Source organism: Ascidiella aspersa, chromosome 2 (assembly GCF_963924565.1).
Source record: "Ascidiella aspersa chromosome 2, kaAscAspe10.2, whole genome shotgun sequence".
NCBI classification, from domain to species: Eukaryota; Metazoa; Chordata; class Ascidiacea; order Phlebobranchia; family Ascidiidae; genus Ascidiella; species Ascidiella aspersa.
Genome location: NC_139448.1, coordinates 10,400,985 through 10,425,442, shown reverse-complemented (window position 1 = coordinate 10,425,442; position 24,458 = coordinate 10,400,985). Strand labels below are relative to the sequence as shown.

The window sequence follows — 24,458 nt, the reverse complement described above, 5'->3', positions numbered from 1 at the left end:
ATTTATTTATATTTTAGAGTTTGCTTAAACGAATTATATTGTTTTACAAATTCAAATTTCTGCACATATAGGCAATGACATGTTTTATTAAATTTCAATTTAACTACTGCTCTGTCTTTTTGTCGAAACATCACTTTATTTGTTATTTCACCAAAGCAATTAATCCTTTTAAAATCATTTGGTTTCTTATTATTAGGGCAACAGTAATCTAATCTAATGCGGCCAATTTTTTTAAGTTGTCATTGCTGAATTTAAAGTTGGCAGTGCTTCGACACAATTTTGTTGTCGTATGCATAAAAAATTAGCTTCACACGGTTGCTGTTTGTAGCTTTTACAAATCTGCGGCAAACACCGGAGGCAATTTTTCTGCGATGACGTAATTGTTTTGAACATTGCTAAAAAAGGGTGTTGCCGGTGGTTTAGTGGCTGACTACAGTCGGTGGCTAACTTCGCATGAGCTTTAGACGTGTTTTGTTATTGCTCGGTTATTTTAACGGTGCGATATATAATAAACTGTAGTTAATGCTAGGCAGAATTTTTGTTATCTCTAACGATTTGTTATTTATACTTCTTTTGGCGGTTAATTTCAATCGTTGCGAAAAGACCAGCATTCTGTAGTGGAATTTCGGCAACCGAATTTTATTGACTGTTGTAAATTATATTATTTATATAAACAATAATTATGAAAACTGTCATTCCAAAATAGCTTATGAAAGAATATTAAATTATTTTTGTTGTTTTTTGTAAATAATTTGTTTTACGTTTTTACGATTTAGTTGCTTTACCAATTTTGTTTAGTTTTTATCTGTTAAGCTACAAGTGCAACAGAGAAAATGTCGACCAAGTAAGGAACAATTTTGCAATCTTTTGTTTAAGTGTTTTGCATGTAAACTATTTGTTACTATTGTAAGAGTATAAATGTAGGCCTACTTGAGAAGGAATGCTATAATCTTATCTGATTCTGATATAGGCTGGCATATAAAATTTCAGTGGAAGTTCTTAATTACAAACGTTCAAGTAAAAAAATTTACACCTAAAGTCATATAATTTATTAAATTGAATTTTTTCTCAAGAAAAATATGCCAAAAATATATCTTAACTAAATCTTGCAAAGATGGTTAGAAAACTTGGGTTGATACTCACAAAAAATCTGTTTATTTTTTCAGAACCAATGATGCTGCTTGCGATCTCATTATATATCATACAGGACCAACCTTCAAAATTCCAACTTCATCACATTTTTGCCTTAAGTTGGAAACTTATTTTAGAATGGCTAATTTGCAGTACAAAGTAGGTTTACTGCTTATGTCTATTTCAATCAGATTTTTTAGAAATTATTGAGTTAAAATTAAAAATTTTTGTATTGTTTGTCGTTTGATTAAAAATTGTGTACAACATTTTACTTATTTTTTTACTATTTTTTTTTATTTTTTTGTTTGCAGCTTGAGGTTACAACAAGGAGTTCTTCCAAAGGCAAAGTACCCTTCATTACCCACAAGGACAAGGAGTTGGCAGATTCAACCTTTATCATTGAATACTTGAATGAGGAAATGAATGTTGACCTCAACTCTAATCTTTCGCCAGCAGAAAAGGGAATTGCTCAAGCATTTAAAAGACTTTGTGAAGAGAATCTGTACTGGTAAATAGTGGCTGGGAACTTTCAGTATTCATTGTCATGCATTTATTTGCTGTAGAATATTTCGTACTTTGGAATATTCAAAAACTTTTATCACACAATTTCATTATTTTTCCGTGTGCCTAATATGTAATTTTGTTCTACTGTGTGAAATATGGCTTTTTACCATTGCATATTGGTGCCAGGAAACTTGAGTTTGACTATTTTGTGAAATGTTTTCAGGGTGCAAACATATCATCGAATTTTTGTGGATTTTGACGGTTTTCTTAAAACCTTGCCAATTAAGGGATTTAAAAAGAAGATGTTACCTGTATATCTTGCACTGAAAGTAAAACCAAATGCAAAAGCCAATTTAAATGTGAGTTTTGGAGTGAAGTATATTGGAAGGAAATTTCTGATTTATGTACTATGTCCATTTTGTATTCCTTGTATTTGTTTAATTTAGGGCCATGGTATCGGCAGACACACAAAGGAAGAAATCACTGAGATTGGGAAAAAAGACTTGACAGCAATATCTGACTTTTTAGGTATAAATTTTTTTTATGTGACACTTTTATGGATTTGATACAAAGTTTGAATCATAAAAAAACATACATTTTAGGGAATAATATTTAATAATTACTTTTCAGATATCAATCAGACATTTGCCTGTGGACAACAATAACCACACTTTATTACAAACTTGAAAATAATGGGTAAAACATTAAGGAGGAGTATACCATCCTTTATAAAAAAAATAAGAGTTTATAAAATTCACACAAGGATGCATTTTTGTGCCATGTGTTAAAAGACATTGTTGTTTTCCCTATAGGTGAAAAAACATTTCTGATGGGGGATCAAGTCAGTGAAGTGGACGCTTCCATTTTCGGTATTGTCGCTCAATCCGTTTACGGATTTCCGGGATCTGAGCTGGAAGCCTTTGTGAAAGAAAGCCTGCCAAGCCTGGTGGCATACTGCGACAGAATGAAGGAGAAGTACTGGCCGGATTGGGATGAGTGCTGCTTGGTTGAGCAAAAAGACGAACAAAAAACAGGTAAGGGGCTACCCAATGTTTTGGGCCTTTCTGAGGTAAAAAGGTATCAGTAAATCGAATTGTTTTAACCAATGTAAAATATAAAGATGCAAAGATATGTTTTGTGTTGAGTTGCCCTATCCCCTATTTTATTGATCTGTCATAGTGTTTTCCACTGTAGTAAACAGCCTAAAAGCAAGACTTGAAGAAGTGGCTTTTACCAAAACATTTTTTTACTTAATACTTGTGCAGAAGAGACTGCCAAAGAAGTGACAGTGCAGGAACCAGCAGCTGGGGAGGTAAATGGGGATGCGAAAGAAGAACAGACAGATGACACACCAAAAGAAAACGGAGTTGGTGAGTATGATGTTCCCATTGGCAGAAATAAAAACAACTAAAAAGTAAGACGAAAAGTTTTAAGAGGTGATCTACGCCTAAGCCAAATTCTATTCAACAAACTCGACTTGATCTGTCATAGAAATAAAACCCAACTTCACCTCATGAAATTCTTGATAAAAATGAAATAATCAGATTTTTTTGTAATTTAAAATAACCAGAAATTCAAATGCAAATATTTTCACCTCAATCGTTTTACCTGTCTCTGAAAAGCCAACGTGGTGTCAAGGCTTCTAAATTGTTGTGCTTAAAACCATTTCCCCGATAAAAAAACATCACAGCAAAAGGTGATAAAATGCCGGCACCTGCCCGCTGCCTTCATCCTGCTACACATCGTGACAAATTACCTCGGTCGGTTTACCTTGGTTTCCACGCCCCGTGACCGAATCTTTGTTCAGTTATTATAATACCTGCAACGCTCTATGCGTTTGTGAGTACAGCGAATACCGGTAGGGCTATAATTGATGCGGGGCGCGTGGCCTTAAAAGTCACGTACGACGGCGGTCTGTTCGAGGTCGTTTAACTTGAACAACCTTCAGTTAAGATACCGTGAATAAACCAGCCGAGGCGTTAAAACAGCGACAAAGCATGTAGAAAACCAGACCTTGGCGATTCTTTACACTGGCAGCGCAAGCTTAATCATTATGTACTTTTTCGTGTTACCTGGCCAATAATTATCGGCACTTTTTTGCGGCCATATACCGATAGAGTGGGCCGATAATTCAAACCTATCGATATATCAGTATCGCTAAATAAGGATCGATGTTTACTACAATAATATTTCAAAGCGTTTCCTACAAATTTCAATACAAATATTAAATCCATAGTATTCGATAAAATCGACATTTCGCAGTTTAGACGTTTCATCACTACCTCATGCCTGCGAAATGTCGATTTTATCGAATATTATGGCTTTAATATTTTTATTATAATTATTAAAAAAAACGTGTACTGTGTTCCAAAGTTTTCCTACAAAAGTGATGTATAAGAATAAATCGGTAGATAATCGAATTCAATTTGCCTTATACGTACTATTTTTTAGAGTTGTCACTGTATTTCAGCTTTTAAATAAATTAGTTATCGGTTGTCAAAAGCAGAAAAAATGTTTTTTGTCTATCGGTATTGGTCCAAAAAGTAATATCGTCCAATCTCTAGGCTTCAACAAGTTTAGTTCGTATAGCGTTGTAAACCTGAAGTGTCAATTTCTGCTTGCGGTTGCTTGCACGCAATTGCAGCCTTCAACATGTAAAGTTGTTGCACGTCGTTTACATACATGAAAGCCGCGTTCGGGCTACGACGTTAAGCTTCCTTTGCTCGATAGTTTACGCAATTTCCGGTACAAGCGCACCGATACAAATCTTCCATGTTCTTTTATATTGCGTTTTTTGTCCAATGAGGGACGGTTTGTCGTGGATTTGTGGCTCAGCGAAGTGACGAACTTCGAGCGTGTTCAAAGTACACTTTTCCCGGTACAATGTGTTATTTTAAGCCAAAATTTGATTTAGTTTGGTTGGGTCGCTGACTGCAGTGGTTTACATGGGTATATATGTATTGAGATTGGTTCTCAGAAATATTTCTCAGAAGTTTGAGGAAATTGCGAAAGAAATACTAATGTTCGCCCTAATTAAATTCAAGTTTGTCGATGCTGTTGTGTTATGTTTTGTAACTTCCAAAAAGTTACAGTGTGTTCCGAAAAGGTACAATGTGTTAAGTCATTGTTTTCACCCCAAAATTGGATTTAATTTGGTTATATTTATTGAGATTGGTTTTCAGAAAGATTTGAGGAAATTGCGAAAGCATGTTTTGGCACTAAAAAGTCTGGCGTACATAATTGTCTCGCTAAAATTCACAACTTGCCAAAATGGGTTGAGAAAAATTGCTCAAGCAGTCATTATCTGGAAAACTAAGAATATAAGACCATGGCATTAACGTTTAATATAACTATATAATATATGCTGTATGTCGGCCTACATTTGCCTTTCGCTCACCTCGCTACGTGTTTCCGTCGATGCCAAGGTGCCAATGAAATTCAAAATAAAAAAGCATTGTATAAGTCAATGGCATATTGTAAGTTGTTAAATGTTTTTGAGCGTTTACCCCATAAATTATTATATAGAAAGCAATTCAGTTGAGCACTCCCTTTAAAAGAATGTATCAGTCCGTATACTAGAAAACTTGATGTGAAATTCGATTTTTTTTTCTAGTTTTTTAAAAGGGCGTTTTAACAACAAATTCTCGTCCTTTAAGGTAAAAATTGTTCGAAAACCTCAACGTATTTTATGGTTCATCAGGGTTGACAGTGTTACCACAAAGTCTTTAAACCATTACAAACCGATAACAAATTGTATTGAATTCTCGACAAGCTTTCGCACAACCGTGCTTGTCGAGAATTTAATAGAATTTGTCTTTATACAGTGCCACCTGATTCCTCTATTTAGCATTAGACGAATAAGACCAGTTATAAAGATTGCTAATACTTTTTGTCCCCAGGTGACGAGGAACAAGCAGCAGCCAGCGAAGAACAGAAGCCGGCCGAAGTTCAAGCCGAAGCACAAAACGGTGAAACTGGCGACGCCCAAGTTGATGAACAGCAGAAGGTAAGTTGTCGCGAATTAAGTCATTTGGTAAAATACTCGGCTTCCCCTTTTAAGCGCTTGTTATGTAATTTAGGTTGGTAAAAAAACAGCGCCAGAGACGCAAGATCAGTGCTGTTTAACCGGTGTGCACCAAAAACGTATGGGGTGCACCAGTACGAAAAGGTCTACAAGGGTGCATCACAAACTTTTAAAGAACCGATAATATTTGACATTGAATGCTGTTTTATGACATGCAATAGTACTCGCAAGCAGCCTGCAGCCATAATAATCGAACTCTCACCGACAGTGTGTAAAACTTAAACAGCCTCGCTCGGTTTAATTGACATGATATTATTAATATGCATAATGATTTTTTATATCGCTTTTTACCTCAGTTTGACTTTTAAGTAAACAGGGCGCATGAATTCGTCACAACAATTTTAAGGGTTCACCAAACCAAAAAAGGTTGAAGAGCACTGCGCCAGATCACAGTTGTTGATAAACACATATGTATGTGTATCTTTCATTAATATAGGTAACGTACATTTCTGGGCGTTTGTCAACATTTTCTAAAGATGTTTTTTGGAGAGTAACATCACTAGTCTTTCGACACTAAAATCGTTCTTGTTAAAAACAACTTCCCACCTAATTATTCGTCGAAAACCGTGGTTCTCAAGCTTAATGACTTGTTGCACCCTTCCTACAAAACAAGAATATCAAAGGCCATACAGATGTTGGTAGCCTTTTGAACGTTTCGAATTTATATATTTTTTATTGACTATGTTGAATATAAATAAATATATATACGAAACGTTTAAAATGCTACTAACTTCTGTATGGGCTTCGATATTCTTACTCCAACCTCCAACCATTATACACCAAAATAATATTAAAACTTTGACGATTGCCCCTGAAAAGAAAGCAATAACAAGCAACTTCTAATAGTCACAAGAAGTATCCATTTGTAAACGAAAATGATTTTACAAAATTGCAAAACGTTTCGCGATACATTTATGATCTCGTATAACACAGTTTGAGAATTACTGGTTTACAATAACAACCATACATGTACTATATCATTTAAGTTTTTTTTTTCCTTGACAGGCAACTGAAGCCGGTTCCGAACAAACTGAACAGACCAACGAAGCCACCTAAACACGACAGCATTAAAAACCTAACTTTAAAGGACCTTTTAACTTTTCAACCTCTCTTAAAACCTATTTCAAACCTTCTATTGCCTCTTTTTGCTGGAAAAAGAGTTTTAAGACTCGATCGTATATGAAAAGTTCCAAAATCGATACAAGTAAATCGTAGCTTCGTTGTTCTATTAGTGTGAAACTTACGACTAAATATTTTTTTACCTGTTCGCCAACTAATCTGGTGTCTAACCGATTAATACTTAATTGTGTAACCTAATAATCACCCAAACAGCACTTTTCTGTACAAGAAACAGCCTCGACTGCCCAACACACCATAGTTTTTGGCGATTTCGATACAAGTGCTGTACTTCGTTTGTAGTGATTTAAAGCTATTCTTATGTTTGCCAATTCATTGACGCACTATAATGCAAGCCAGCAGCCGTTACACAATGTACCTGATGACACCACTGCTATACTTTTAAACTCGTACTCTTATCTATTTAAAAGTTCTTTAGTTCTGTATTTGAGATTAGCTGCACACGTTTTTTTTCTGTTAAAGAGTTACGCTCTCACGTAATTACATCTAAGCGAATTTGACGTGCAATATTCGCGCTGTTAAATAGGTTTTGGTTGTTAAAAAACTAATGTTTTACAGCCTGTCGCATATGTAAACAAAATAGTGTTGTAATGTTACTGATTTTTTTTCGCTTGCCCCACAATTTACGACCAACGGTACACAATATATCTTGTAGTATGTTAGATCCGGTTTAGTTCTTCTGCAATATGTTATTGTTTTCTATATGCCCAAACAATTCCAAATAAACTATTACGCGCCATTATTTGAGATTTGGTGATTTTATAAATTTCCTATTTTTTATTGTAGCTAGCATTGCGCGCACTTGACAAGCCATAATTCCAAATAAGGCAGTATATTAGTGCAGGTAGGCTTACATTACACAAAAGTTCAAATACATTTCACGTCCGGAGTCAACTGAAATCAGTTGATAAACTGTAAGGAATAAACGAGGCAGGATTATTGTTTTCTTAACCTGTTTGACCGTCTCTTCATAATAGTAGGCTTGTGTGATTTTTTTTCCTTTTGGAGGTTCCGTGAGACCCGAGTTGTTCAGCCTACAACAACCAACCGTTTTTCCCCTAACTCTTTTACCCTAGGTTTATGTAGTATCAGCTTTCCCTATAAAACAGGGGTTCTTAAACTTTTTTTACTGCGGCCTCTAAACTTTTTTTTAACCAAGCGTGGAACACGGTCGGCAAAAAAATCCAAAATGACATCATAAATTGACGTCACAGTACAAATACACTTTATAAATCTGCTGATTTTGGTCCAAAAATGTGAAAGTGAATTGGAGTCTAAATAGGATTCAGTGCAAAACCGTATTATTTTTAATCAAACGGTTTTCTTTAAAAAAAGATTACTTCTTAAATACACACTAATATTTTAAGTAGGCCCTCATGGACCCCCTAAAACTAGTTGGCGGACCCCAGTTTAAAAACCCCTGCTATAAAAGATTGTGAAACACCAATATATACTCCGTGTTAGCTTAATGTTCATGGCTTTACATTTTGCTGTAAAATCGTATTTTAGCGCGTTTTATTTGAAAGTGACTGAGGTATGAGTAAAGGAAGTATAAGCAAATTTTATAAATAAAATCAAGGAGCAGGTAAATGACCGATTGTGTATTACTTCTAAAGAATACAAAAATTATTGCCAGATTGTTAAAAATCATGGACCTCTAAAAAAAACAGTTTAACGTTTTTTCATGCCGCAGATTTAAACACTTAATTATCTGGCGTGTCAGAGAAACTCCTGATGAATGGTAACCCCATTTATAGTAGTATCTTTCACTGTTCAAATCTCGCGCGAATGTTGAAAAAAAGGATTAAATGGTGGTTACGAATAATTAAAAAGTTAATATAATTCGCGCGAGAAAATTAGCCTTTATTAACTTTATTTTTGGCTATATTCATTAAAACACTGAAACTTCTTATAATTCGTCATATGGCTAATCAACTGGAATGCAATATACACTCCTCCTACTAAATGACTTGACTATATGGAAACACGTGAGGGGGTTTGTCAGATTAATGAGTCTTCCTTTATATAATTGCCAAGATGAATCGACCACACTCCTTCAAGATTTGAGATGGCCTGTCTTCGTGAGGCCAGACAGGTCCAATTCGTTCCTTTAGTTCAGATACATGAACAGTCCATTTTGCTGTCTCAGTATTTTCTCTCTGCACTAGGCAGTACTGGGTGATACTGGTTCAGTTACAAAAGCACTCGAGTTTGTTGTCTGAGTAAAAGCCGTAAAAGCCATTTTATATTGATTGAACACGCTATTTATAAACGAAAATCAGTTAACAAAATTTCTGCGAATAAAGAAAGATTTACGTCATTAATTCTTATAATACTTGTGTGAGTTTGTCAAGTCCGACTGTAATTTGCCCATTTACGTAACTTAGTTAAGGTGTTCAGTAATCCACTCATAAGGTTTCATGTAATTCATCCACCTAAAGCGGTTGGTGCTTTATTGCTTAGCTGCGACATGGTTAAGAGGTAGCACAAGCACAAACACGCGTTTATAAATGTACAATTGCGAAATAGGAAAAAAAGGCGATCTGCACGCTTTGGTGAACGTGGATGCACATCGGTAGGTTTGCTACAGGACCCCCCTCCAGAAGCGGGCATTTGTGAAGCTGCGTAGGTTCCAGGGGAAATTCGTCGGGTTGCTTCGTTACGTCATTTTTGAAAACAGCGACGGCATTTCGAGTCGTAGAATAGGTGGGCGGAAAATGTAGGGTGCTAAAGTTGAAATGGTGTTCGTCAGAGTTGTCCACACGTGGTCAGGGTCAAGCGACTATATGCCTAGCATGTGGGCGAGTTCAATTCGCTCTTGAGTACGCCACGTCGGTGACGAAGTGAAAAGTGCGGGTTGCATCGAAGGCGAAAATAGTTGGCGAGCTTGCATAGGCTGTCTTGGGAACGGATCCTTTGAAGGGTTTGTGCGTCGTTCGAGACGAGCGAGGAAGAGCTAGTACCAAACGCAGGTAGGCTAGCTTCCATTAGCGGTCTTAAGAACGGAACCCTGTGGATTGGTGCGACGTTCAAGACGAGCGTGATAGCAGCTTTCTTCAGCGGCCTCGTCAATCGAATATCCTCCGTCATGTGTTGTAGCCACCTGGGACGAGTGTGCCAACGAAAAAAACGTCTCGAGCAGAGCGGTCATTGTCACGTCGGGGTCACCAGTAAAGCGGTTGGTGCTTTATTGCTTAGCTGCGACATGGTAAAGAGGTAGCACAAGCACAACCACGCGTTTATAAATGTACAATTGCGAAATAGGAAAAAAGGCAATCTGCACGCTTTGGTGAACGTGGATGCACATCGGTAGGTTTGCTACACACCAACAATACATGGTTGAAAAAAATTCAAGCATATGTTCTATTCCACCTTTATATTTTACAGATTGCGCTCTATATCTGTTTCGAAATTTCGTACTGCGCATGTGCACGTCGGACTCGGAACTCGGGTAATATTTCGTGGTCTTTCCCGAGTCCCGAGTCCGACTTCAGCAAATTAAACGGACTCCGTCGAGTCCTAAGTCCGACTCCAATTCCGCAGCACAAATAGGATTCGCGCGAAATGCCAAAAATTGTGCTGTTAGACTAATTTTACGGCGTTATGACCGCGTGTATTTTTATTTGAATAATGTTAAGAAATAATAGCTTAGATTTTTCTGCGAGCTAGTTTACATCATCAAAAATGCCATGTGGCATCATCAAAGGAGTCATATATGACTCGCAAGTCATAGATTCCCAAACCCTGCGCTATGGTGACATGTAACAATATTACAAGTCGGCAAAACAGAACAATCTAACTCAGTGGTTCTCAAAGGGAGCCACTTGGCTCACTTTGATGGGAATTTTAAAGGGGAGGAAATTTGTTCCAGGGAGGAATTGGAGAGGAAAAGTGGATAAAACTTATTATTTGATAATTATAACACATAACTAACTGCTCAAAGTTTAAATGTGAACGTCTACTTACTATACGACTCAAAGTAGCCTTATGTGAAGACAATATGCTGCTTTAACTGTGTTAAATCTATGTCATAATAGACTATGTTTGGTTTACAATATCTATTGTTTCGTCACAGTAAGTAAAGTTCACTAGCACCAAGTGTCTGTTTTACACTGTTTGTTTGTTTGTTTTAGCATGGTTGCAAAAGCATGGTAAAAGTAATACGTAAAAGTAAAGAAATGGTGAAACATAAGATTGCCCAGATCCAGCATATAATTTAAATTCTGCAAAATGCCAAAGCAAATGCTCGAGAGCGACATTTTCCAAATCATTGATTTAAAAAACATGTATCTTTACAGAATTTAACTTATGAAATTAGGTTTAAAGGCGTCTCCCAGGATACGTACATTAGATGTCAGATCATTCGTAACTTAGATGTCAGATCACAGCAGGGTTGCTGAGTCGGACTCGGGACTCAAGTAAGACTAGGTAAAACTACCCGAGCCCGACATGTCAAAAAATTTTTACCAAATTTCGAAACTATTTTCCATGAGCCCTACGAAGGATTGCGGATTATCCATCTCATTTCAGTTTCGTAAATCGGTGAAGTACAGGCTGTTGAGTCTGAGTCGGACTTGTTTTTAACCGACTTCGCAGCCCTGGTTGCCAGTGCAAAACCAAACATAGAAAAATGTTTGGCACGCGAGTTGTTAATATTTTGAAATTATTTATAATTTGGCACACTGCATACGAAAGGTTGCCGGCCCTGTCATAGATAACAGTGAACATTACAAAAGTAGTGTACAACGCGTTATTCATCGTTAATGTGAACCATGAGCTTCATAACAAAAAACAATGAAAATTGAGCAGAAAAGCATGTCAGTTTTTCCCGAAGATCACCGTGTTTGCAAATGTAAAGTGTACCTTTTTTTGGTTAAAATATCTGTAATGGAACTGAAACCACATTCAACTTAATATGTGGTCGGAAATGGAAGAAGTGTTTGCTCTGCAACGGTTAATTTGGCATAATTAGCACAAACTTGTGGATCCAACCACCCTGCTGAGAAAAACAAACTGTCACGAACACAATACTGTGCCCGCTATTTTGGAATATACTTCAACTTTTTCAGCCGGTACCTAGAAGTGTTAACTGTCAGTTTCGCTTTAAGCTAGGTTTCTCAGTCGCACAAAAACACACGTGCGTACTTCAATGTGGAATGCCCTGCTTTACCGCAGTAAACATCTCGCCAATGTTAAGGCATTGCAACTTTATACAAACGGTTAGTCGTAGACAAAAAAGCACTAGAATGCAATCGGGCCATAAGCTACGCAAGGTTACACTTGACCCAAACCCCGTAACCTCAACTCCTGTCCGACCCTGTACATTTTAGATGAAGCAGGATAAAAGAGAGTTGGAGATATGCAGATTAGTAGTGTCCATAAGGGTGGACACAAGACGCATTGTGCTTTATCCACAAGCGTTGAGACCTAAAGTTAAAAAAAAAACGTTTTTAGTCAAAAAAACCCGGAACATTTAAATGTTTTAACTATTGACGCTTTCGGTCAGGGGCAAATAAATTTACCTTGACGCTTACAATGATTATTGTGCGAATAGACAGTAGTGCGAAGTATATTGTTTATTAAATATATGGTGCGATACGCATCACTGATGATGATCGAAGCTAAATAGGTAAAAAGCCCTTAATAGAAACACGCGTGATCAATATCTTCGTTATCGAACCACTGCAAGATGTTCATGTCATGTAAAACAATACTGTTCAAGCGTTTGTGGATAAGTTATTCCCTAACTTTACAACCAATAAAAAGTAACATCTCAGTTTAATTCGAAAATGTTAAAATTACTACATCGCACTATTAACTTTTGATTTTTTTAAGATAGCGTTAGCGTACGTTTGCTAGTACAATAGACTTGAAAAGTCGACCTATTTCTTCTTTTAAGGATCCACTACAATTTTTTTGAAGATCGTCTACAATAATCCCGAAGAAGAAATTCATTGCAGAAATGTATCAAGTTTACAAGTTTTGTATGCTTTGCATATTGCTCTTCAAAGGAATTATCATAGAGGGTGCTATTGGTTTGCTGAAAGCTACAGCCGACAGGACTTCCATGTAATTGCAACTCGTCTAGTGAGGATGTCTCTGTTGGTGGTGATACCCTGAGGCAGGTCGTGTAACGTTTTCACTTTAAATCGATTAATTCTCAATTTGCCTAAATAATTTTTTTTAAACTTTTTTTTGTTATAAAATTGGATTATTCTACTCTAGTATATTGGTTTTGAAGAAAGTAAACTGTTGTCTTTTTAAATAAACAGAGTGTGCGCTTCTGAAAGAAAGAAATTTCAACCTAAAATATGTCCAACAAGTAGGTTAATCATGTTAATAACCAAGGTTTAGTATTGCAGTATCGTTTTTGATGAAAATAATGTATAACAATTTTCTAATTATATTGTAGCATAACACAGCATTTTAAAGGTGTCTCACAATTTTCATTAAATCTTAAAACAAATTATTGATAATAAAATTGTCAAACCATTGAAATGCAATAATACCACAGTTTTCAAAATAAAATAGTTTAGTTAGGCTACAAATTAATCAATTAATTTTAAAATTAAAATCATTATGTTTTTGCTTGACATAAAACAGACAAATAAAGTATTTGCAAGTAATATAATTTGTCAATTATTTTTTTATCATAAATTGTAACAATATAAAATTTTTAAAAATAGTTCATAATGGATTTTTAAATATAGAAGTTTTATAATATCCTTGTAATACAAATTTTTTTAGAACCGAGCAAAATGTCTGTGATATTGTTATGTTTCACCTCGGACCAAGCTCAGTGGCGCCGAGTTTGTCTCTGTTCTGTCTTAAACTGGAAACCTACTTTCGAATGGCAAACATAAAGTATGCAGTAAGTAAATACTTTTTTAAGACATGAAATAATTTTGTGTACTTGCCCTTTTTGTTTTGCACAATTATTTCATTATAATGTTGTTGAAAATGAATAAAGAGTTATTCGAAACGTTCAAGATGATACCTACTTCTGTATGGGCTTTGATATTCTTATTACTTCATGATAACTTTTTTGGTAGTTAGGAAAAAGGAACGTAAGATGAGTGGTAAACATTAGTAATTAATTTTTGTGGGCATTAGGTTTTGTTGTGAGCATACACTTTATTTTATAGAGTGTCAATTACTATATATCAATCCATCTTTGCTTTGTGAAAGTATCCTAAACCATCTACTGTGGGACATGATACAATATTTTTTTAACTAATAAAATGATGAATGTTTAACCAGTCTGTGCCCTAACTGCATTTGTATGTTCATCTGTGGGCTTTTTTTCAATTGTTTGGTATAACTTCTACTTTTGTTTTAATAGCTTGAGACAACATTGAAAGGTTCTTCTAAAGGAAAAATTCCTTATATAACCTATAAGGGCAAGGTTGTGGAAGATTCTTCCTTTATTATCGACTTCTTAAATAAGGAACTAAATGTCGACCTTGATTCTCATCTTTCACAAGCCGAAAAGGGAATTGGCCAAGCTTTTAAAAGACTGAGTGAAGAAAATTTGTATTGGTAGGGATAATTTAGAAATTCCAAGTTTTTTAAACACAAAGCTTCAGGACATTTACCAAGATTAACAACTAGGTGCTTTCAATTCTTATTACTCAGTTACATCATCATGTCTGCACTATTTTGTTTCAAATTTACTTTCTTTTGCCATTTAATTTTAAAATTTTAAGAAAAGAGATGACGGAAATGTTGTGCATTTCTTTACAATTATGTAAATTGTTTAAAAAAACGTATATTTAAGTTTACAGATACCAAAAATATTTATTCCTAATTCTATTATTAAATTTTTACTAAAAGTGTTTTTTTTCAAATTTGTAACCAATTTTGTCCCGAACTACTTGTTACAAATTTTGACATTTCTTTTAGCTGCTTACCCTTCCGATATATCTCTATGTATAGACCCTTTAAAAACAAAGAATTGAAAAGACAAATATGTGTTTTGGGGTCAAAGCCATAACTTTGATTTGGTATAAATCAGTGATCGGCAACTTTTTTTGCCGCGGCCCAAAGTACTCTTTTTAGAGCTATTAAAGGCCCACTATGTAAACCACTAGGAAAACAGTGGCGGATTCACGATATCTGATTTTAAGGTAAAATATTACAAGGCGTCTTTATGCCACTGCTATACCATAGTGTAAAACATTCTATAATACGAAGAATATACGCGCAAAGCGCGAACATTTTTTCAATTACATAGAGTTAAAATTGGCAAATAATATAGTTCGACAGGCTCTCAGAACCACATCTGGCACGTGAGCCTTTTCAAGCTGAACCAAATTTAAAAATTCTATGACACACCAAACATTTTTTTTATTCGGGCCGCGGCCCACAGTTTGCCGACCACTGCTATAAATAAATGAACTTTAGCCATTAGAAGGCGGTTGTCTAGGTTAAATTATCGTGTAATTATTTTTTTTCCTATTTTTAATATCGATTGGCAAGTTTTTAAAACTTGTAAAACTTTCCTATATGTCTTAGCACATTTTAGTAATTTTGTGAACGGTTTTTGTGCAGTTTGTAAACGTTTTTTTGGGAAACAATTTTAGCAGTTTTTTTCGCCCTACTAATTAGGTTGCGACGTGCTCCACTGTATTTAATTAGTTGTTGTACTATATACGGAGCGCATTAACAAGGTCGATTAGCCTTAACGTTTCAAGTAACTAACTGGATAAACTTTGTACAAAAATGCTACGTTCTTCATTCATTTGTTGGCTGACTTGCTTTACCTCATAAATGTACGATTGTATGTGTGTGTTAGGCCTGCAATCGTATAAGTTTGATTTCATCATGCCAATAAACCGGTAGGAAGCCAGAGCGTACTTTTCGCGGATGGCGTTTAGTTTACCGAACTATCGTTAGCCACGATTGTTTAATAAATCCACGTTGCCAACTTCTACGTTTCCTTCAAACTGTGGTCCATGGACCCCTTGGGCGTACGTGAACTAGTTTTATGAGGTCCATGACGGCAAAATTGAAATATGAGTGTATATTTAGGAAGTAATCAATTTTTCAAAGAAAAGAGTTTAGTTAAAAATAAAACGGTTTTGAACTGAATGTATTTAGATTCCAGCATCTCACTTTCACATTTTTAGGCCGAAATCAGCGTATTTCTGAAGTCTATTTGTTTTGTGACGTCAATTTATGACGTCATTTTTGAAAATTTCTTGCCTACCGTGGTTCACACGAAGCAAAAAAAATTAAGGGTCCGCGATAAAAAAGTTAAAACCCTGCCTTAAGGCTTAAGACATCGACATTCATACTTTGTTTTGAAAACAACAAAATAGCTTACAAGCCAACTTTATGTGCACTAAAACAGGCAAGCGCGCCAAATGAAATAATCTTGGTAGGTTTAGTTTCATATCAGCCTGACAAAAGTTCGCATTTTCTTGCATGCTGACATCATCGCGTACATGCGTCTGGATAAATGTAAACAATTCAATGTTTAATAGAAAAAGCAATCATTTGTACTGGAATTTGTCAATATTGTTTTTGGAAAAATTATAGTGGGAAATGTTCAACCTAAAATTGACCCTTGCAAAATTACGAAACATTACAAATTTCTTTCCAAGGGTGCAACAGTATCAGCGCTTTGTTGTGGACAGTGGTTCTTTTCTTAAAAAATACATGCCTATGAAGGGAATGATGAAAAAAATGTTCCCTGTGTACATCCACATGAAAGCTAAGCCTGGTGTCAAGGCGAACACGTGGGTAAGTTTCGCAAAGTGGATGAAAAACGCACATACGTATAATTCAACAAAACTTTCGCTCAATGTCAAGGAATATTGCTATAAAACATTTCTTATTCAATTATCAGGGCCATGGCATTGGCAGACATACAAAGGAAGAAATCTATCAAATTGGAGAAAAAGACTTAACAGCGATTTCTGATTTTCTTGGTACGTTTGTGCTTCAAGCCGATAATTTACCTTGTTTTAAAATAACCGAAAGGCTACAATGAAACACTTGCTACACTGGTTAGTATGATGGTACGAGATTTTAGGTAAACACACTATTTATCAAAAAATATGTTTTGTGTTTATGTGACTGAAAGAAAATCCGCTAAAGTTTATTGTTGTACAGCTTTGCAAATACGTTTACATGCTCTTCATTCACGTTTTGGTGATTCGCATCCAATCAATAAAATTTTAGAGCTAGTTCAGCGGCTGGTTTTGCAAAAATGTCGCTCGATGGCTCACATAAAGCGAATGATCAATGACTTTTCACATCAACGCACACATCGTGTTGATTTTAACGAACACGTTCGTAACCAACGCGCAACGCACAAGTGTGAACCAATGTGCAATATACGTTTTTGTTTAACCTTGTTAAGAGCGTGTTTTTCTGAAATACTTATGTACAATGTTTGGTGCAGCGACGGAAAATCGGAGCGATACATTAACCAAGACATGCTTGCATTTTTCACGCCAATGCTTTTCTCGGGCCTTTTATTCACCACCAAAAAACTAACTGCACATTTTTGCGGTCAGCCCTGCTCTGTGCCACTGAACTTGCTAAAACCATGGTTTGGTGATATTTAAGCACCGCCGCAAACAGAGAGCTTGAGGCCCACAAGGTAAACGGGATGTGTTTGTTTTTGCAAAGTACTCTAATGCCAACCGCTGCAGCCGAAATCTCATGGCTAAAACAATTTTTAATCAACTATGCAAGAGTCGTCCGTTGAATCTACGCGCCGACTCAACCGACGACTCTTGTATAGTTGATTAAAAAATATTAAATCGCTGGTGTACAGTTTTAAACCATCAAATTTAAAAATTTATGTTTCAACTTGTCTTACGAAAAATCTCTTAGAGGATTACCCAATTGAGGGTTTCCACAAAGTATTTTACCCTTTAAAACCCTTTAAATGTATTTGTTTTGATTTGCGACTGAAAAGTCTTTAAAACCCCTATATTTATTCCAAAGTCTTTCGAACAGTCTTAGTATTTATTTTATATGCAGTTAAGGTTACATGTTTTAACGTCTCGTAGTAAACCTAATTTCACAATATGTGTGTTGTTGTGTTACCCGTGACATTTATACAGTTATATATTCGAAATATATTCGAAACGTCGAGCTATCCAATTTTAGGTCTTTAAAAAGATATGAATTCACTTTCAAAAGTCTTTGGATTTATTTCATAAAAAATGTGTGACAATAAGCGAGTTTTGTCGAATAAGTGTCCCTGTTCGTTTAGGTAGGAAACCCTTCAGGATGGGAGATTCATGATGGGAGATTTTTAAACACCCTTTATATAGTCTTTGAATGGATTTTATGTGCATTTTAATATATAAACTGTTGCTACCAGGCTTAGTAATATAAATCAAAAAAACAGTTACAATTACCAGAGGAGCTGTTTTTTTTATTTATATGTGCATTTTAAATTACGTGTTTTAGAGTCTCTTAGTAAACCCAATTTTAAACTATGTGGGTTGTGTTACCCGTGATATTCATACTGTGATATATTCGAAATATAAGTCTTCGAATTTATTTCATAAAAATGTGTGACAATACACGAGTTTTGTCGATTTAGTGTTCCTGTTCGTTTAGGTGAGAAACCCTTCATGATGGGAGACTTGCCCAGCTTGGTTGACGCTGCCGTATTCGGCGTGCTCGCACAGACCGTCTACTGTTCGGCCGGCACCGAACAAGAAGCTTTCGTGAAAGAAAAGCTGCCCAAACTGGTCGCCTACTGCGACAGAATGAAGGACAAGTTTTGGCCGGATTGGGATAAGTGCTGCTGGGTCGAAGCTAAAGACACGCCCAAGCCTGGTGAGGAGTTAAACTATGAACGCCGTCATTATTTTAATTGTCGCCCAAGGCTACTTGTTTCCCTTAATACAGTAACCAAACTGGTAAAAACCATGGCTGCGAAATAATGATGAAGGCTTTATCGTGGTCATGGCGAAAAATAAAAGTTTTTTTCGATTTTAGTTGTTCAACGATTCAAGGAGTATCTTTCAATTCATAAAAGATGTGATGGCAAATTTGGCCATTCCGTTTAAAATCAACCTTCTACAACAAATTATTCTTGCAATTTGACCCGAATTAAATCAATAATACCAGCCAATGGAAACACTTAAGAAACGACTTTTTAGCAAATAATTAAACCCTGTCAATAACTAACGTACTTTAGTATTTTATAAACAGGGATTACAAAGTTTTATTTCACGTTATTGTTAGGATACGGCAGTGGGAGCGCCCTGCGAGCTGCTAAATGTGGCCGAATCCCCCCTAAAGATGAGTAATTATTGAAAATTACGACCGACTATTTCGTGTTTAGGCGGCATTGGTGTTCCTGCCTCAAATAATTCGTTAATGTTTCGCTTTTCGCGACACGCTTCCTCTTGTGCGAGTTCAGAAAAAAGGCGTTTTGTTGGCGGCGGTGGCCGCACCCAAACGAATCGAACAACACACAGCAACGCAGTGATTCGGCAAATTTCGCGTGCGTGTTGAAAATCTGCAAGGGTGTATATTGATAAAAAGTTGCCCTTTGATAACAATACAGCTGCTGTGATAAGAAAACGCGATTGTTCGGATATACAGGAAGCATTCATAGGAAATTTTTTTAGTATGACTTATATTGCGATTATTTGGGTCCTAAAACATTAGCATCTAATGGGGTTCGGTTACTTATGGACAAAACGTTGAGCATAAGAGGGCAAACTAAAGGTATCTCTAACCATTAGGCTTTAGTGTGCAAAACTTTAAAATACGCTTGTACAATATCCTATAGCAAAAAAAAAACACTTACGTCGTCTTGCGTTTTGGGGCAAAAAACAGTGTATCCCTGTGGATCCTAACATTTTATTTATAGTGCGCCCCGTCCATGCGTTATAAAAATTTTGTGGTTCCCCTGTTTCAAGTTTTAAAAGCACAAGTCACTGAACTTCACACTACGAATTCTCTGGCGTCAGAATAAAAGCCACCTTAGTTTGACTGAAGAATAATTAAAGTATAATACGCGCGTGTCCCTATAGTAAGACAGCTCCGTTGGCACAGGGGACTAGAAACCCATAGACATTCCAAGTACAACATGTATTTCTTGTAATTTAAACTATTTTCTAATTTTATCTCTTGTAGAAGAGGCAGCGGCCAGCGAGGAACCAAAGCCCGCCGAGGAACAAACCGAAGCACAAAAATCCGAGGAACAAACCGAAGCACAAAAATCCGAGAAACAAACCGAAGCACAAAAATCCGAGGAACAAACCGAAGCACAAAAATCCGAGGAACAAACCGAAGCACAAAAAGCCGAGGGTGGGGATGCCCCGACGCCTGCTCCAGCCCCGGCCCCTGCCCCGGTCCCTGCTTCAGCCCCGGCCGATGATCAGCAAAAGGTACTTTTTTAGACCCATGTTTTTACTTTTAAACAGTACTATTATTTAAAAAAAACATTTTTTTTAATAAAAAAACGAAAGTCATAATATTCGATAAATTCGACATTTTGCTGTTTACAAAAGTTTCGCCAATACCTCATGCCATCGTTAGTTTAAAAAAAAGTAATGATAAAAACAATAACACATACACTAAAAAGGACAAAAATAACATGAACAGAAGGCGATTTTTTTATGTTTATGTGTAATCGTTTTTTACTTGTATTTTTACACTGATGATGGCATGAGGTATTGCCAAAAGTTTGTAAACAGTGAAATGTCGATGTTATGAGAATAATGGCTTAAGTATTTTCATTAAAATTACATTAAAACTTGCATTGTGTTCCAAGGTTGTTTTTACCTTAAATACGTACACTACCCTTCGCTCTCGAACGGAATTATGTGGCATACCTTTTTTCCGAATTCTTTGTGGTGTACAAATTAAGATGTTTTTTTTTACATAAAATGTGTTTAGAAAAAATAAACAGCTTTGTCTAATTTTGATAAACCTCATTAGAAGGTTTATCGCGATCGAATAACTTTACTAATTACAGACTTGTAAACTTATACTAAAACTGTTTGGTTTAATCATGTATAACTATTGACCTATATGACTTTACATATTATAATATTCAGTCTATTACTATAGGTAAACTATATTTTTCCAGAAATGATTTTTTGTGTTTAACAGGCGGCTGAAGATGCAGAATAGATCAAATACGCATTGACCAAGACTTAAAATTTATTTGTTTTGTATCATTCTCATATTATTTAATAATATTTAATAATAATATACTGCAATTGTTTTTCGATTATTTAAATGTGTTTATGGCGTAAGAGTATGGGCCATATCGGTTGAACAATAACTGTTACTTGTGAATATTTTTCCGTATAATTCAATTCAAATAGTACATTAAGATTTATAAGGTTTAAAAGCAGTTGGAAAATTGTAATAAATTTGCAACATTTTTTGACGTAGGTATAATTTGTGGATATCTTTCAATAGACGGGCTTCATGTGGGTTTACCCACGTTTCTGCAGTATGTTTGCAACGTCACTTTGTGCTTTATTTACGCCATTAAACGAACTATGGTGTACGTGTACCCTGAAACTAACATAAATCATGATGAATTGGTTGAATATGTATATTTATTGATGTGGAACAATTATTTATTTTAATTTTAACCATACCTTATGGTAACATTGTGATCTTTGTACAAATGTTTTTTTAATCATAAACACCTACTATCTTCTTGTACTGTACTTATAGTGGGTACTAAAAGGATATAGCAGTCTGGTGATATTTTAACCAAATACAATCGGTCAATTTAAAAAATATTAAAAAGTATATTCCTACATTACTTGTCAAGAAATTTGTTCTAATCACTATATATCAGTGCCTTTTGTTAATCTAAACCTTATGTTTTCTCTATATATTAGTAAAAAAGTTCACTATTTAATCTATCGGCCTTTTTCGACAAGTTTCATTTAACTTTCTTTATCTACATTTATCTATTAATTTTACGCCGTTTTTCCCTTTTTTTTTATATAGATTCGTTCATTGTATAAGCAATTGCGTGCATGTTGTTCAATGTTACACCCATACAAACTACTATGCATTTCGCACAGTTCAACTTTTTGTTAGTTATTTCATGTCGTTTGTGATAAAAACCCATTACACAAAATTATATCTTCATATTGCTGGTTTTGGCTTCTTTCGAAGATCGTATACAGTATTTCACTAGACGCATGTATATAAAAATATAAGCTTTGTGTCGACTCGCAAATCAGTGTTTTTGTGAGGGTTAGAGTTGTTGTTTCCGATTTCGGTGGACTTGCCTGTTTTTGTAAATATAATTTTGCTAACTTTAAAAATCTATGATATATCATACGTAACTTTTTTTAAATACCTTTCGGCCTACAATAATGTCACGACACGAACGTTTTCAGGTGAAGGTCAGATACTGTAGGCGCATAACTATAAATAAAAAAAAGTTAACGTATAAACCGTGTAAAAAACTTATGTATTTAAGACTTGAACGTAACTATCGATACTGACGAATCCAATATATTTTTCCGGCCTCGAAATCTTTAGCCTACTTTTTCAGTTGCAAGCACTCTTCGAAAATAAAATCATTTATTTGGTGTGAGCCACACATACTCTATGCCTGGTATTACAAACGGCCTTCGTTGTGTACAAATTGCCACCACTAAATAATATATTTTGTCTAATTGGGCGACCTTAACCCAAAAATCCTTTACGTTTCGCGTGATCCTACTTGGAGATTTGTCCCTTTTGAGTGAATCTGTTTAGCTTAAAGGCGCCGTTGATATCAAAGCACTCTCACATAAAAGTTTTGAAATCGTAATGAAAAAGGCGTTTTCGAATATACTAAATGTAACGCGAATATCTCATTCTGGCTCTTTTATGGTATACATGATGTACCTGACACTCGTTCTACATTGTGTGGCAGGTCCACAGCAGAGATTTTTAACGCTATTTTCGTACATACCCCGATTAGAAATTTTGCATACGGGAAAAAGGTTAAGTTGTGGTACGATTTTCATATAACCCTGATTGCACATAAAAAAATGTGCGCTGCTCGATCAACATCGGATCCAATTGGCATGAAATACAGACTGGCCTGAAAGCAGCTATGGCTTGTATAACATAAATGTATTTTTTAAAACTCAACAGACGAAAAATAATTTCAATGTTCTAAAAAAAGCAAGGCCTATAAACTTGTTTTTGGCGTTGGCTAGTAGAATCGTAAACGCGTCCAACTATAGTTGTAACTTGAATTCTTCCATTTTAATAGTGTCTGGCCGAACAGGAGACGTGACGCTGTTTTGCACAATGTATACAGAAATGTGCGCACATTTTTGAGATTTACAGTTAGAAAGGAAGAGTTGGAGGAACAGTCAAATGACGAGTTGGACTCGTAGTCAGAGTAGGATGAGTTGGTTCGAGAAAAATACTTTAAAGAATAGTTGCGGTGAGAGTAAGGGAAGAAGATTTAGGGACAAAGAGTTATTGGATAATTTTTCGTGGAGAAGAGTTGAATGTTAGAGGAGAAGAAGATTTAGATAAAAGGGTTATAAGAGCGTAGTTGGTGTAGACGACTTAGAGAGGTAGAGTTAAAGATGAAGCGTCGGGGATAAACATTAGGAAAAGAGGGTTCAATTGTTTCCGCATTACTTAAAAAAAATGTGCGCACATTTTTGAAGGCACTTTTTAATGTAGGCTAGCCTACCACATTTTTTGCACATATTCGCGTGCTCATTGTGCAAAAAATGCTCGCATCCCGTCTCCGTTGTCGGTTGATTGTGACCATCATCATAGGGCTAAAGCCGTAAACAAATACCGTAGGTAGGCCTACATGATTATTTGCATTTGCTGAAACATTGTTAACAACTGAAACTTTTTTGTGGTGCGCAGAGAAGTTTAATTAAAAAATATTAGGGGGAGGCCCATAGTGACGTTTGCTGAAGTATTTTTTGTGAACTTTAACATGAAAATTAAAAAACATACTAAAAAAACATAGGCCTACTAAGTTTTCAGTTTTAAGGAAATTTATTTAGTCCAAAGAAGCCATGCATATTATGGCGTGGCACCCAATGTAAACTTAAAAACTCTTTAAACTGCATTGTTTTGATATTTGTTTACTTTCCTGTTAAGTTAGCCGTTAGCCCATTGATTCGACATTAGCCTATACTTTTAAGTATAACACAATATTAGACCATCAAAGCAGAAATAATCTAGAATCATAATATTTAGACCACCGACATAATAAAGCCAAATTCACAGTGATAACCACGATAGAATAATCTAAAATCCTATAGATAAGATGTCGAAGTAAGCATTGATTTATCCAAAGAGGTTATAATCTCTTTGGATTTATCGGAATAAGACCTAAATGGACAAAATACCGCCTCAAACTAGATAACACCTGTCTGACATCGGCCGTTTTGCTGGCGGCGTTTGTGCGCCGCTGTTTTGGCCTTGGATTTCCTGTTTGGGGTTAGAGGAGGGTAATTGGTGAGCTTACATTGGGTTAGGGTTAAAACTATTAGGGGAGTTGATATTTCGCACTCACTTCGCTCGTCAGGTGCACCGCCACGTTTTTAAATGTCTCTAGGTGCGCCCCTAAGTGAAAAAGAAAACACTTCTCTGTGACCTATAGTCTTAACACATT

The 24,458-nt window shown here is 35.7% G+C and overlaps 2 protein-coding genes across 2 annotated transcripts; both read left to right on the top strand.

The window, feature by feature from the left end:
* The first annotated feature begins 774 nt into the window (after nt 1-774).
* Nucleotides 775-7,587, top strand: LOC146163565 (failed axon connections homolog). The gene is made up of 9 exons (XM_083382445.1): nt 775-844; nt 1,167-1,290; nt 1,443-1,639; nt 1,859-1,994; nt 2,082-2,163; nt 2,448-2,669; nt 2,901-3,005; nt 5,535-5,641; nt 6,725-7,587. Exons 1-9 carry the CDS (start codon nt 834-836, stop codon nt 6,773-6,775), a joined length of 1,035 nt encoding a protein of 344 aa, XP_083238571.1. The 5' UTR covers nt 775-833; the 3' UTR covers nt 6,776-7,587.
* Nucleotides 7,588-13,691: 6,104 nt separating this feature from the next.
* On the top strand, nt 13,692-20,974 carry LOC146163564 (failed axon connections homolog). The gene is made up of 7 exons (XM_083380541.1): nt 13,692-13,727; nt 14,199-14,395; nt 16,462-16,600; nt 16,707-16,788; nt 18,440-18,661; nt 19,973-20,226; nt 20,954-20,974. Exons 1-7 carry the CDS (start codon nt 13,707-13,709, stop codon nt 20,972-20,974), a joined length of 936 nt encoding a protein of 311 aa, XP_083236667.1. The 5' UTR covers nt 13,692-13,706.
* The last annotated feature ends 3,484 nt before the right edge of the window (nt 20,975-24,458 follow it).